The sequence below is a fragment of the Dromaius novaehollandiae genome, chromosome 3 (assembly GCF_036370855.1).
Source record: "Dromaius novaehollandiae isolate bDroNov1 chromosome 3, bDroNov1.hap1, whole genome shotgun sequence".
Taxonomy (NCBI): Eukaryota; Metazoa; Chordata; class Aves; order Casuariiformes; family Dromaiidae; genus Dromaius; species Dromaius novaehollandiae.
Genome location: NC_088100.1, coordinates 75,732,898 through 75,748,967, shown reverse-complemented (window position 1 = coordinate 75,748,967; position 16,070 = coordinate 75,732,898). Strand labels below are relative to the sequence as shown.

At 39.9% G+C, this 16,070-nt stretch overlaps 1 protein-coding gene across 2 annotated transcripts in view; it reads left to right on the top strand.

Annotated features, from left to right (window-relative positions):
* AGPAT4 (1-acylglycerol-3-phosphate O-acyltransferase 4) overlaps nt 1-16,070 on the top strand; it is an 88,456-nt gene that overhangs the window by 60,792 nt on the left and 11,594 nt on the right. For both annotated transcript variants that reach the window (XM_026109877.2, XM_026109879.2), the window contains exons 5-8: nt 955-1,108; nt 8,322-8,424; nt 8,746-8,821; nt 14,482-14,680. In XM_026109877.2, the coding sequence (XP_025965662.1) occupies nt 955-1,108; nt 8,322-8,424; nt 8,746-8,821; nt 14,482-14,680 (532 nt within the window). The remainder of the gene's footprint in view (nt 1-954; nt 1,109-8,321; nt 8,425-8,745; nt 8,822-14,481; nt 14,681-16,070) is intronic.

Genomic DNA, 16,070 nt, shown 5'->3' with positions numbered 1-16,070 from the left:
TTTATATATTCCCCTGGGTGGATTACTAAGAAGGTGTTATACCTGATAGTAACAAAGATAAAATTGTTGGTGTACAACAGGGGTTAATTCAGCATGGGGTTTTAACTTACATTTCTGTGTGGTGACCTTGTTTCAAAAGAGGTAGCAATAGCAGTGTGTATGTAGAAAAGCAGAGCATGCTCGTTGGGCTACAAGGATTTTATCAGTTTCTGTATGCTTCATCAAGCTGTTTAACAGTACATGATACACCAGTAAAAGCGTTCTTAGATGGGCTGGAGCTGAAGCTGGCTGCTTAGCTAGCTTTCTTCCATCTCTCTATTTTTGTGGACTAAATTGTAGCTGTGGGTTATTGGTACTTTGCTTGTGCTCTTCCACCATGTTCCCTGTTAGTTTGTGTTCAGGCTTAGCAGAAAGCAACCAAGCAAGTGGTAAATGGCCAAAGATCTGTCTGTTCTCCCATGCCTGCCAGTGGCAGAATTGTAATTGCTTATATCTGAGCAGTTCCACTATATAGTTCATATGGGGAGGGAGCTGTTTCAGTTGTCCTGCATCTACTAGCCTGCATCTGTTATCAGCTCAGTCACTGGCATCAAAGACACTATCTGCTGTTGTCTGTGGTTCCTGTGCCGACGTGAAAGAGTTAGTTGAAGCAGGGCAGGGGGAAGCAAGCTGGACACTGAACCATTTGCTAGAAATGTTTGTTTCGGACACTTACCAAGTTTTAGTTACAGTGTCACTGGAGCACCTTGGCATCATTAAGAGATTTGTGTGTGCATGTGTTTGTTTGCTTGCTTTTAGCTCCAGGCAATTAAATTATTCAGATGCATATCAGGCTGTATCCGTCCCTACTAGCAGTGTTCGTTTGTGCCATGTTGGTGGGAGTTAGAGAAGGCTCTGGTCAAATAGGTCTTCATCTTGATCTGCTTTCTAACTGTAGTCCTCTCTTGCTTTCAGTTTCTGATTCACTGCGAGGGTACAAGGTTCACAGAACAGAAGCACCAGATTAGCATGGAGGTAGCTGAAGCCAAAGGCCTGCCCAAACTCAAGTATCACCTACTGCCACGAACGAAAGGATTTGCTGTCACTGTGCAGTGTTTGAGAAATGTAGGTAAGGAAAGTCACAAGGAACAAACATTAAATGGTTATTTCAGTTAACTGCTGTCACTTTGCACTGCTCTGCTTTTCCCTGTAGCATGTGTCTTAGCAGAAAAGCCCTGGAACTATTTTTGATCTTTCTTCCACTAGTTTGCGAAAACTGAAAGATTGTGTCTGGCTGAAAAAATCCTAGGACAATTTGGTTACTTTTTTTTGCTTTTTCTCTGTTACTGTGAATCTGTATTGGGGGGTTGGAGGTTTCATACCTACTGTTTCAGCTAGAGGAATGAGACTCCCAAAGGCTAGTATTTACTGTACTACTGAGAAATCCTATTCCAAGTTCAATAAAATATATCGCTTCAGAGAAACTAAGATTGTCTGTCTTAAATATTTCTTCAGGTAAATACTTCCATTAAATAATGCCAAATTTGCGTCAAAAGATGTTCAGTTTTAAATTTCATTATAGATAAATTCTAATACTTTAGAGTTTCTTAGTAACCTTTGTGGAGCTGGGAGGAGGGAGACAGACCTCTTCTGAATGTATGCGTAGGAGAGATTTATCAATAAGCTTTTTCCACATTGCAGAACACAACTAAATTTTGCTTTATGTTAATGTTTTTCTCTCTCTTCCGCTTCCTTCCCTGCCCCCTCTGGTTACTTCAATTGAATTTGCCAGTTTTAGAATGTGAACAGTAAGAATATGGCACAGACATTTTCCCTTGCCTTTGAAGTGGGTTTCTTTATAACTAATGCCATCCAGCAAAGTCTTCCACTGTGTACTTTTCTGGACAAAGGAAAGATAGATAGTGCTAAGTAGCTGTAGTGCTACAGTACTTTTTGGGTTTGGTGGATTTGTGTGCTCTTAGAAGGCTGATATATAAGGGAGATAAAGAAGAAAGTGTTCTAGCTCCACTGAAGTTGATGTCAAAACTCCTTTTGCCTTTGGTGAAGATATGTTTTCATCTGGCATATCTGGGATAGCTGCAGTACAAAAAGTTCTGCAGTCAGCTGTCTTGCTGTCTATCATGTCTCTTTAATTCTCCATATCCTCTTGCAAGTCAGGTAGATGACATCAGTGTTGTAGCTCGTCAGGCACTGACAAATTGCCTCCCCCAAAATGGATAGCGTAGCTTGGATCTTGTCTGTTGTATGAAGAGGGAAGTTATGTGCACCATCCAGTAACTCCCTGAAGGGCACAATTTCACTTTCCCATTTTGAAAAAGCAAGATCGTTCTGCTGAGGAGGAGGGAAGACTGACCTGAGACATTGAGGAAGAGCTGAGTCATAGCTCTCTGACCTCCAATGCCCTGAGCTGGGAGTTTGGGGCAGGTGGTGCTTTTCATGATGGTGGTCTTGCTTTTGTTTGCTACTCTGTGTAAAGCAAACAGAACATGGTATGACTGTGGATGAGTAATTGATCTGTGGGGAAATGCTTCAAAAGGAAATGAATAATATTAGGGATCCCAAGTTTCATTTATAAAAAGTTTGTGCATTCATGAGCTTCACTACAGTAGCACCTTTTAGGATCCTAAATATCTGAAACACTTTCAGAAAAAGAAGACTTGGCTTCCTAAATTGCTTATGTACCTGGGAAACTGTGTGTTACTACCTCAATCCAGAAGAAATGACTTGCTAGATCAAACAAGGTAAGGCTAGCGAGAATGTTCTGTACAAGGGTTCAATGAGAAGCGCAGAAGGCCATAGCTTTTCATAGATACTTGCTGTTGAATGGTATAGCTTAAAAATCCAGCCAACATACCTCTGAGGAAAGTAGTCTTGTTTGATAGATGATCACAGATAGCTGTCAGCTGCAAATTCCTGTGGATATGCTGTTGTGCCTGCCTTGTCACTTTTTGCAATGTCTGAGTTAGTATTCGGATCCCTCCTCTGGAGGAAGGGGTGCAAGCGAAGAACATTTGAAAGGCTTTCCTAGTGACAAGGAAGCCCATAAATGTTTTTATTTTTAATAGAGAATATGATGGAAGTCTGTTTTGACAGAACCCATAATCTAAAAATGTAATTTCTTTCTAGAAATTACTCCATTTTTATATGAATGCCAATAGGATTTGACCACTTCTCTCTCTCAACCTGCAGTAATAATTGGTGCCCAAGTTACAAGCAATGACATGTTGCTGTAGGTGTCAATATATGCAGAGGGTCTATTTTGTAGTAGTTTGGGGATTTTTTATTTTCTTGTAAATATTCATATTGGTATATGCATATGATTTGACTTGTTCGCTGTATATGCCTTGAGTTTCACTGTTAGGCTGTGCTTCGTAATGTGGCCCAGCAATTGACCCTATCCCTTGCTTATGTTAAAGTCTCAAATTACTTCATCCAAAGAGCGTCAGTGTGACTGATGCTGTACTTCTGCGGAAAAAGCAATGATGATGTGCAGACATTCAGAGCTTCAGTTCAGTGACTGCTTCTCTAATGATCTACAAGAAAATGACTCTTATAGGCTGACCTGTCTATCTTGCAGTGCAGTTCACCTCCATTTCAGTGACCGGGAAATCTGTAGTAGGGTATTCCTGCGCACTTCTGAAAGGCATGGCACTGAGCTATCTGAGCCCATTTTGGGGCCTGACACTTAGGCTAATACACTTTCTGCTTTTCCACAAGGGGCAGTGGGCCTGACTGGAGTGCCTTGCTAATGGAGCTAGCTGCAGCATAACACAGCAGTGAAGGGAAGCCAAAGGTTTGGATCCAGTTCCAAGCTGGATGTGACAGAGGTCAGCATTTCCTTTTCCTCTGTTCTTCCTTCCTCCTTTCTGACAGTGGTGTGCTTCCAGCTGTCTGAGGCTCCTCTCTGTTGGATGGATGGATGCTAGTTCCGGTGGCAGTAGAGGTGATTCACCCAAAAGTAGATCTGCAGCCCTGTCACAGTAGCAGTGATAACGAGTTGGTCCTTTCTGAAACTTTATCTCAACTCCCAGTACTAACCAGTGCAGTCGTCCTGTTTCTGTTGGAGACAAGCACAGGTGAAACCAGTCTGGCAGATTCGCCTGTCTTGAAAAATCAGATTCAGATGCAGTTTATTTAATGTGGTAGGAAGATGCATGCATGGAGAACTACCTCCATACCCAGTGGTACCATATCTGTGGATATAAGCAGATATATTTGGACAAAAATATTTTTCACACAAAAAATAAACATTCCTCTTAACTCTTCTTCCTCCCCCCCCAATTAAATGGAGATAACTTTATAGATCTGATTATGAGTGAACGCATTTTTACTCTGATAGACTGCCAGAACCTCTGATGTGTATGTGTTTTTGTTTTTTGTATTTTTCCTTCATCTCTAATAAAGCACAATCAATGTTTTTTTATGATCCCAAGAATAACACCACCAGTGGTGCCTCTGTGGAGGTACCGTAGTCTAAAGAGGTCGACACTGCTCTGGCTGCAGTTATCATTCAAAAAATCTTGTTCTAATGATCCTTCAGAAAGGAACTCTGTCCCTAAAGTATCCCCTGTGAAATAAACAAGTTTATTTAGTCTGCTGCCTTCATAAGTTAAAAATAGTATTCTTTTTTTTCCTTAATGACTTCCTGTCAAAAATCCAGATATTTTCATGGGCATTCTGCTTTGTATAGGAGTGGTTTTAGTATTTTTTTTTTTTTTTAACTCGTCCGAATATTTGTATCAGTGGCCATCTCTCCTAGTTCAGTAGTACAGGGAACTTCATTTTCAGTTTTAAATTGCTGTTGGGTTGTATCGGAGACCTTGCTCGTACTGTTCTTCATAGAAGTAAATGAAAATGAAGATTATTTTTTTTCTAAAACACTTATGACATTTATTTTTTACTCTAAGTAATAAACTAAGTATTGTAAAGCATATATTTAAGTTATTTTTGCTACCTATGTATCAGGCAGTTCCGTTCAGTTGTTTCTATCTAGTTAGGATTGTATTTAAAGATGTGCTTCATGATGGATTGTAGATAATTCCAAGTTGTCAACTTCTTCCTCCAATTGTGTATGCTAGAAACTACTGTACTAGAGAGAAAACATAAAAATAAATTCTAGGGTGATGTTCTCGTGGAGTGGGGTTTTCAGTGACTTTCTTTTTTTCATGAGCTGCACTTTGGTCCTGGATTTCCTCAGTGCTAGGAGCTCCCAATCCTCTCTGAGCAAGCTTCCAAGTTTGAGTGGATGGATATTTTTGACCAGGATGGCCTCGCCTTTATAGGAGCAAGAAAATGTTAAACAAGTCAAAGGATTGTGGCTGAGATGGTTGTTGTACCAGCAGTACAGTGAATTCCACCTTCTCCTCCCGCCCTTTCCCTGAGTCTTCATTTCAGATCACTGTGCTAATGGGAAGCTGCGTGTTGGCGTTCTCGTTGCTTTTAGGTCAATTTGTCAGGCACTGAATCTGGCGTTACCCACCTTGTCCACAAAGTAATGCGTGGAGTTCAAGAGGCCAGTTAAAAAATGTAAGAAAATACTGTCTGAATATGTAATCCAGAGATTTCTTAAGTCCACTAGAATATGTAGTTCTCTGCTGTAACGCTATAAAGGGAACCAAAAGCTAAAGATATAAAAGGGAGCTGCTCAGAGATTTGAAAATAAAACAAAACCTAGCTGCTTTTGTCAGAAAACAGCAATTCAGCTGAACAAATTTGTTCTGAGCCTCTGAAAAGGCTTGATATTGTTGAATTAGCTTTGTTTTTTAATGAAAAAGATTTTGATCTAAGAGAATTCCTTTAAGAAATGTATGTCATTTCATAATTAAAGCAAAACTTCTGAAACATTGCCAAAACGAGTCTGAAGATAAGACAGTTGGAATGTTTTCAAGATACTTTTTTTTTTTTTTGGTCTTGATTTAGAATGAGAAATTTCTGGACTCTTAAGCTCTCGGATGAGAAATCTGCTTCCTGTCCAGTTCTAATTATGCAATTTCAAAGTATTCATGAAAAAAATATCAGTTTGTCACACAGCATACTAGTTCTGCTTTGGTTGTGCAGCTTTCTGGCAAATTTTAATTCTGTGCAGTCTATTTGACACTTCTAAAGATGTTCTTTTTCTGCACTTTCAAAATGGAAAAGCTGTAAAAAGTTTACTTATTACAGTTACTTTATTTCCAGCTATAATAGATATCTATTTACTCCTGCATATATCAGCCTTGTGTTAGATTTGCAACCAGAAGATTTTAGTGCAATATTAAAAAGAATTCCCAAAGGACAGGCCATCAAACTGATTTATCAGCTGATCAGTTACGACCTGGAATGGAGGTTTTTTTTCTTGCCCTGGAGTGAAGGGAAAATACTGTGTGTATGGCCTGTCAGCATATAAAGTTGTTCCTGACCAATGCTGCAGAAGTTTTTTCAGAACAGGAGAATTGTATTCTAATGCGTATGAACAAGAACCCAATCTGTATCAAAACTCAAATATAGGCCTCTCTTAAAAGAAAAAAAGGACAAATACTATTTAAATCGTACTTTCCTTTACAGTTTCCATGTTGTTGTTAGAGTAATCTCATGTTACTAACGAATAATCTTAACAAGCTCATCCTGTACAGTTAAGCTTTTGCCTTCTTACAATTACAGAACATGGATTAGTAAAATCCTTTTGCACTAAGAAATTTTAAAGCAGAGGTAGATAATTTTTTAAACAAAAATGTAATTTCCTACTTTTACTGTACAATGAAAGAAGTAGTGTGTTTGAGGCAGATTTTGGCTTTTGTAGTTGTGAGTTTGGGCTAAAAACTCTCCTCAGTTGTAGACAGAAAAGCAGACTTAATATTGAGGGATACAGTCATATGTAGCAGGTAGTCTGTAAGTAGGGGCATGGTTTTGGTCTCTGCTTTCAGGGCTTCTTGCAGCGCTAAAGCTGGGCTATTCTGTTACATGCTAGAAATTCTCTTTTGCAATAACAAACATTGTGGTGAATTTCTGCTGGGCTGAATGTTGTGCCTAAGCTATATTTATCTCACAAAGCTAGAGAGACTTCAAAAATAAAACCAAATCTGTGCTGCATAATAGAAGGCTTTCCTACATGGGTCAAGAGCTCTTACAATAAAAAAAAAAAATTCCCGGCAATGTTTGTTTTTGTCAAACTCTAGAGCAGGAAACCAAAGTACAGCAAGCTACAGATGAAGTACGTGTAGTCACTTCTGTTGTTGCTGCTGTCACTGATCCTAGAATTCATACCGTGGTGCACAAGTAGTGCCAGTGTCTGGAAAACCGATCTCTGCTAATTTTATGACACATCGGGAAAACAGTGTCTTTAAGGCTATGTTGGTAATAAAGAAGTTAACATACAAGCTTGTTCAGATCCTGCATACAAAGATTGTTACTTTTGAAACACTTTGTTTTTTTTTTCTAGAAATTGTATTTTGGCGCTGTCTGAAGTAAACTAAGAATGAATTTTGCAAATGCTGTACTGTTACCGCATAGTCCAGAACTGCAGAAACAGTGTTCTGCTGAGGCTGAAAGTTTGAGTGCAGCTTAGTTTGGTGAAATGCAGATGCTGGTTACACTCACCACAGTTGCGTATCTTCATAGCAGTAGCCAGCTTGGACTCCTCATGGTCTGTTACTCTGTTTCTCTTTGCCGTGTAGCAAATGCATCAGTTATCCAGTAATGTGCATGGGGGCTGGGGGTGGTTTGAACCTCAACAATTCATAGTTGCATTAAACCCTCTTGCTGTAGGATGTCTCTCACAAAACTTTACCGGTTGCGAGTCAAACTGTATGTATTGTTCATTGTTTTCATAAGTGTTTATCTGCCTGCTTATTTGCTCAGTTCTTCTGGGGGCTTTTGGCCTCTGTCCCATCACAGTGAATTAAGTAAGTTAATAGTTTTTCAGCCATTCAGCTCCCAGGGTGTTCTCTAGGTAGTCACTTTAAGGTCAGTCACTTTAACTATGTATTCCCTACCCCCCAGCATCCTGCATCTGATGGGGAAGGAGAAAAAGGTGGAGAACAAACTTTTAATTCTACTGGTGTAGTTCCTGAAAAGGTCACTGGATATTTGGCTTCTTTAAACCTGCCTGTTGAATATTGCATTGTCATCTTTACCTTGGTGACAGCTGAAACTATGGTGCCATTGCTGATGAATTCATATTTAAATGTACTCCTTGTCTGAGAGAGAGACTTACTTTCCATTCTATTCATTTGGTGTTTTACCAAAGAATCATTTTACTTTTAGTTTCATTCATCAGAAGGACTGTAATGATGTTAAGGTATTGCTTTTTACTGTGGTAATCACATATCCTGTTTTTCTTGTAGTTTCGGCGGTCTATGATTCGACCCTCAATTTTAGAAATGATGAGAATCCAACATTACTGGGAGTTCTAAATGGAAAGAAATACCATGCAGATTTATATGTAAGGTAAGTAATCTGCGTTTTAATTCCTTTTTCGCGTTCTGAATTGCAGGACCAGCTGGCCCTACCTGTCTGTGTGGGCCCCTCTTCCAACAGTGTAGACGTGTGCATCTGTCTGTTTTTCTTTTTAATCCTCACAGCCTGCGCCAAGTCAGTCTAACAGAGAAGGAAAGTTGCTTGTAAGGCCTCTGTGTAACTGTTTACCACAAAAAAGTAGAAAAAATTTAATGAATATCCTGTGTAATAATCAATATATAAAATGTAAGTGGTATTCCCCATAGTCAAACTATTTAATATTCTTTAATTTTTCCTGTTTATCATGTGCAGGCGGATTCCATTAGAGGAAGTCCCACAAGATGAGCAGGAATGTTCTAACTGGCTCCACAAGCTGTATCAAGAAAAGGTTGGTTTTTTTGTCTGGAAATCACTGATGAGCCACCAGTGCTCAGTTACTTATACTGGTAGTGGATCTTTGCAGTGCGCATAGCAATTGGTGGTGCTTTGGAGGTTTGGGGTTTTTTTTTTTTTGTGTGTGCTTAGTCCAGGTGCTCTGTTTCTCTAGAAGCAAAGTGACAGAGAACTTGGGTCAGCCTCAGTGAGAGAATAGTTTTTCTCTCTCTTTCAGAAAGTTGCATAGGGATACAAAAAAATGAAACTGCCTCCTGATTGGTAGAAGGATTTCTTTCCACTTCAAGGTACATGCTAAATCAAGAAGTAATTCTTGCGCTAAATGAGGTATATTTAGTTTTAATGTATTAGAACTGATTTGTCTCATTTTAGCTGGTTGGGTTTTATTTATTTATTTTTATTACCAAAGCAAGTAACTGATATTAACTGGACAGCCTGATAATTTGCTTTCATGTTTTGTGCACAAAGGGCATGCATTTAAGATCCCTAATTGCATAGGATAGGGTCAGAATAATAATGACTGTGTGCTTGTTCAGTATCGGGGGGGAGGGTTCTTCTCAAATTCCATGTGCATTCTTCATATTATCAGAATATGTTTCTCGAGTTTCCTGTTTTTATGAACGTGGGAGATGGTGGTTGCAGGATGTGATTTTTAAATATGCACAACACTCGTATTTCAATCAGTGGGAGTTATAGGTGTGCAAGGCACAAGGGCCTGGCTGCTTGATTTACTGGAATAAATTGGTCTACATTATGTACTCAGATTGGAATACAGCACTGCTGATGGTTTAAACATGGCAGACTGCGCAGCTAAGCTCTGTTTTCCTCTCGCTATGGCAGCAAAACTTTGCTGTGATTTGTTGTACTCAATCTGAAACACCACGTTAGCATTTCTGAATTGACTGTTTTCTAGTCTTTCTCAGCTTCAAATCATCACTTTTTTGTTTAATTCATTGTCTCTGTAAGCAGCTTGCTGGTAGGAATATGCAAAATAAATGTGTTTTGAGACCTCAGTTGTAGATCTACTGGCTTGCATTTGAGTGTCCCTTCTTTTAAGTTGTGCCACTAACACCTGATTCAGACACTATATCTTACACATTTTTGCAGAAAGGCATTATGTTACCTTTCAGCCTGTGCTTTCTGTACAGGAATATAAATGCAAATGGTCTTTTAGTTGAACAGTACAACAGTCCACTTCCTACTACTATGACTTTGTTTCTAACCCTGTTTCATGTGCCTAAGATAATGTTTAGACATTTGCAAGACAAGAACATAAATTGAATGAGTGCGATGATTGTTTTCCTGAATCTCCCATTGCATCCTCTCCATTATTTCACTTCAAGTTTTCTGGTTTTTATTTGGCAAACGCTCAGTTATTTCTAGTTCAAACGGAGTGTGCATCCATCTTGCTTTTTTCTTTATAACAACTTAGTTTGCTGGTTGGTTAAGTCTGTAGCTTCCCTTTTAAGTACAGCAGGAAGGAATGTGTGTTCAGTTTTCCTTTCCTTTAAAAGTAGTGTTTTTCTAATATGTTTTTTTCCCCTTCCTTCAGCTGTTTTACATGAGTGAAACACTTATTTCACTGCAGTTATTCCTTATTTACACAAGCCCATGTCTCTGTAAAACCACACTATTTAGGAGAATACAGATTGTTTGTTTATAGTGGGGAACAAGGGACGACTTGTTAAGAGTTTTGAGATAAAGCCCAAAGGAGAAGAAAAACACAATTCTATTTCACCTTTTTGATGTGTTTCTTTAAAAAGATCTTTGGCTTTTAGATTAGATAACAAGCAGCACTGCCACCTGAGTGCTGCTTCCAAAAATGAATTCTGTTTCAGGTTAATGTCTTCAGAGTTGGTAAATATTTATATGATAAAATGTATAAAATCTGTATTCAAAGAACAATAATTCATTGCAATATATGCACTCATCAGCTGCTTTGTCTATTTTGATTGTAGCACTCCACTTTCTGCTTTAAAATAAGACAAGGAAGGTATGCATGGTACTGAAAAACAGGTTCCTGTTGTATCTTGCATCATGGTTGCATGTGCTGTTGCTTATTTTTGGCGATTTTTATAGTATCTTCTTAAGCCGTACAGGGGGGAGACAGCACACAGCAATTGTTGGTTGATTCAGGGTGGCTTGAGCTTTTCCGTATCGCGTGCTGGCTGCCAGCTCTGGGACGTCTTTGTTGAGAGATTTTGCACTCTTTGCAGAGCTGCATGGCAGAGTTTGGCCCCACGAACCTCCTCTCTGCGTGCAGGTGCATTCAGAGGCATTCCTCAGCTGGGAGGCTCCAAGAGCTATCACTAATCCCTGCTCTGTCTTTTTCTGCAAGTCCCAGCGCAAGGCTGTGGTAGAAGAGGAGGTAGGAGTAAGCAGGGTCATTCTGCAAGCTGTCAGTCAAACTGCTCTGGCTTCAGTGTGAAAGATTTGGTCCTGAAGGGTGCTACGATCCTTTGGCCCTGCTCTCCTCAAAGCATGGCAGAATGTATTTTGATTTTAGCATTTCAGTGAGGGATTGTGTGGAAACAAGTTAATAGTAAAACTCTTCCATGCTTCCCTTCTCTACTGAGCAGTGCCGAAATATGCTTTAATAGCATAATTTAGTAGTAGGCCTGCCACGGGTGTAGAGCTCCAGGCTGGAGTGCCATGCAATCATGGTGATCAGGGACACAAAACTATTTAAATGACTGATGAAATCAGTTGTTAGTGGGCATCAAGGGATGTGACCTTTTCTGTTGTTAATAAGGGGGTCAGAAGCTTTGAAAAAAGCTTGTACTATCTTGTTACCTCATTGCCAGGTCTCAGTTATATTCCTCAAAATGAGATACTGCTTTCTGGAAATCTGGCACGTTTATGTTCTTGCTCCTTATCACTGCGTTTGCCGGTTTAGCCACTGCTGCAAATGTGATGAGCGGGGCCTTTCCACATGAGCAATGGCACTGTGCTCTTAGAAGCCAAACACTGTTCTCCTTCCTGACCCTGGCTTGCATTAAGCATCATGTCCTTAACGCTTCTTCCTCACGTGGGGTGAATTTTGTCTTCCTGCAAATAGCCACTACTGTATTGGTTAATGGCAGATGATGACAGAGGCATAACCTGGGGTGTCTTTTTTTTTTTTTTTCTTTCAATTTTTTCCCCCTTTCAAGCTATTGCTTGAAAGATTCTCCTTGCCTTTAGCAGGGACTTCAGCACGCTAGTGCCCAGTCTGAGGCGTTACTGCTTAATAGTCACAACTCTGCCAGCCCTTGCATAGATTTTTTTTTTCCACCCACCTCCTTACAGCCTCAGCTCCTGGACTAGAAGTGCTGCTTGAGCAACTTAATTTCCATTAAAAAGAAAGTAAGTTTCTAACTCTTCTCACTTGCAAGAGAAGCATGGAAAACAGCATGAAAATATATGGTAAATTGCCCTAGGGAATTAGTAAAGTACAGCTGAAAGGGGAAAGTCTACAGAACTTTAGTGTCTGGGAACAAAGAAGATATTTTTGGATACTCCTTCTGTGTGAATTTCTTCATGAAAGGGCAGTAGTCAGACCTCCCTGGTGCAGCGAAGGTGAAGAATAGAGTTGGCCTCTCCCAGGATGACAGGCATCCCCTGGTTTCCCCCCATCTCTTTACCACCCCGCTGGCTGAAGTAAATCAAATTTAGTAGGGACACTGGCAGGGACCATGTTTCCAAGTCTGAAAATAATACTTGGGTGGGTGAGATTTGTTGCAAGCTGAGAAATTCTGTGTGCAGGGGGAATGAAAGGGAATTTGGGGACAGGGATGGGGGAGGGTGTTGAGGTGCATCATGGGTTCAGATGCTGACTTAAGCTGTTCATGGGTACCAGAGGCACCCTCACAGAAGCACAGAGGGCAAGTCAAACCACAGACCTCTTCTGCAGGGACTGTGAGCCCTTCTAAGGGCAAGGAATCGTAACTAAATCGAGGAGCCATTCCCCACTATGGTGTAAAACATGGAGTGGAGGTGAAGACAGCTGTATCCTTTTGTCTGCTGTATAATCCTTCTGTCTGTCTCGAACCTCTTGCTGAGACCTTTTCTACCGTTTTGCTGCCCCTAATGCTGAGGAAAACGAACAGAAGGGAAAACATGTTTGTTTTAAGTATGTCTTGCTTGCTGCCTGTAGTCTTAGGCTCCCTAGTGGTGATAGTGATAATAGAGATCCTTAATTTTCTCTGGGTATTACTGGTGTTTAGAAAGGTAATCATATACAGTAGAATTCAATTTACTAATGATTAGTAGCCCTGTGTTAAACCCAGTCCTAAACAAGACTCCTCAAGGCACTGTAAAGAAGACTTCAAACACTGTGGAATTTGTCAAAGATGGCTAATTAATTGGCCATAATGATCCCAGTACAGTCTAGTCCATGTGCACAAAACAGTCATAATTTTTCTAATCTCAATAAAGAGAGTGCTATGCTGTAATTACTGTGTAATCTCTTAAAAGCTAAATGTTCCCTTTGAATTAGATGAAATGGTAGCAGCCTGTAATTGCCATTAAATAATTAAAGAATTGTCTGTGTCAGCTGGGGTATAAGTAAATATGAAATCATAGCATAGTAAAAATAATCTTGTGGTTGCTTAGGACAGCCCTGGTTTTGCCAAGTTTTGGAGAGACTCGTGAAGCATCTCGTGAAGCATCCTCTTCAGGAGAAATTTAGCACTTCATTCTGACTAAATTAAGGTTTCTTTTTATGCCAGGCTAATTCTGACTTTATTAATTAACCAGTTTTATGTGGTTAGTACAAATTAGTGATCTTTAGTTTTTGAACCGTAAGGAATAGTTGTTTTTCCCACCAACTTTGTTATCTTGAGTTGATCATGTTGGTAAAGGCCACGCTGTTCACCCAGGTAGGCTTTAGAGGAAGGTACTGAATGCTAAGCCTTCTAAGTTTTTTTTTTTTTTTTTTTTTTCTTTCCCCAACAGCAACAACAGCAAACCCTCACCCCACTACCCTCCTATTATATTAAAACAGAGAGTTCTTTAGTTAAAGGCACTGAGAGACTCTTTAAACTGTTTGCATACTCAACTGTCTGTAGAGAAGTTAAACATCCAAACTTTCTTTCAAAGGGTAAATGGCAAGATGAACAAGATTACATCTATGGGACAAAGAAAAGGAACAGGAGGGAACAGTGTTCTTTTGAGTATGGGGCATGATGGTGTCTGCTTCCCTTTTCTGTCCAGACTGCAGATTTTCTTTTAGAGCATTGTTTAAGGAAAACATCAGGGAGCAGAGGATTTAGCGTTGAAGATGTAGCCCAAACACTTCTGTGGTATACCATATTTGTTCAGCAGCTTTGGCTCTTGCAGGAGGTGCAACAGTGATGTTTGCATTGCTGCAAGAGTGTACGTCATGTTCTCTTCCCCCTTCCCCATCCTTTTCATTTTAGTGAGCTAGTTGTACTTTCTAGGCCTGACATTTTCAGACTCCTGTGTGTAGGAGAAAGACAGGATGGACAAATCAATGCAAGTTCTTTCCTGAGTACAGGCTTATTAACTTAAAAGTACAAGATTTTCAGCCGTGACTTGGTCTTTGGTCTTCCCCCAGGGTGTTATAAGTGTGCAGCCAGAGAGACAACAAAGTCAGGAATGGCTGGTTGTGTTGGCAGATGGAGATTTAACTGTTGCCCTCCTTTGTCCTACCAGGATGCATTCCAGGAAGAGTACTACAGAACAGGAACCTACCCTGCAGTCCCTATAGTACCACCTCGAAGACCATGGACACTTTTGAACTGGCTTTTCTGGGCCTTATTGCTGCTATACCCTTTATTCAAGCTGCTCATCAACATGGTCAACAGTGGGTCATCACTGACACTGGCTAGTTTTGTATTTGTCATCGTAATGGGTAAGTTGTTCTCACATGTAAAGATTGCTTGCAGGGGTAACTGTCAGACCTGATTTACTGAGGCCTGCTGAATATAATCATAAATTGTGAATTCAACAGAATAGCAAATATTATATCCACTTTAACCTGGAATGGGCTAAAAGAACTTTCAAAATAGCTATATTGTTGTTTTGTAAGAGCTGCATACTAAATTCTTTGTTTCTGGAGAAATCAAAATAGTTACTTTGCAGTGGGTTGCCTACAAGAAGCTTTCTTTTCTTGTCTAGCACACAACACTGTGTTGCATTGCACTCTGAAGAGATGCTCACGACAAATTTATTCTGTTGAGAATTCTTTCATCTAATCATAGTCTGGCATGTAACCCATTGGAAATCCATAAACTTATTATTTAAGGGCAGGACAGCCTGTTGTGGCCATCTAGGTTGACCATCTATGTAGCACAGGGCAAAGACTGCCATTGGTGGTTCCCACAGTTCCTGTGGTAGTTCTGCACTATCGTGGTTTGTGGTTAAAAGTGAATGTTATTTAAAAGGAGGAAGAAAAATAAAAAGGAGCTAGCCCATAAAAAGGGAGGGAAGATCTCATTTAGTGTCCTTTGTGGAAGGAGGAACCAGGTCAGTTTGGCAGACTAATTGTATCTGGATATGTACGCTTATTGGTGTATTGAGTGGGGTTTGCAGAATAAGTTCCCTTTCAGAATAAGCTGTACATTAACAGAACAAGTATTTTGTTCTGTTATTACCTCAACATCTGAGTATATTACAACCATTCTCTAGAAAGGACAAAGAAACAGAACTTCACAATCCTGGTTTTGAGGGAACTTAGATGCAGAGATATTTGAGATGGGTTAAGTACCATGTCCAAAATAGCAATTAGGAAAGCACTGAGCTGTTTCTTGCCTTGGAAGTGCCTCTAGGAGTTTCTTTGCTCTCTACCTAGGAAGTTGTTCCTAGCATTTTGCTTCTGTGCATTCTCACAAAGCCTGAATCTTGAGCAAGTCTCATCCTAATCTGATCACGATCAATTAACTAACAACCTTTTGCCCCTCTGTGAGGGGCTTGATGTGGTAGGCACACAATACTCTTTCAAAAGGTGCCCACCAAATTAAGCTCCATATAAACTACTGGGGAAGTTTCTTATAAATGTAATCAGAAGAGGTAGAAGAGTTTGAATATTTTTTTATGCAAGTGATCTGCTTCGTGATGCTTTGGGCCAGAGGAGGAAAATAAGAGCAAGGATAATTTTTAACATTATAGTTGGTGCATTCACATAAGCAGAATAGGGAGTGGGAGGCAGGATAATCCTGTACCCTTGTCCTCATCTGGAAAAACTATTAATACTTTTTATCCTGGAAGTGTTTCAAGTAAAATGTATAAGAAGTTCTTGGAGC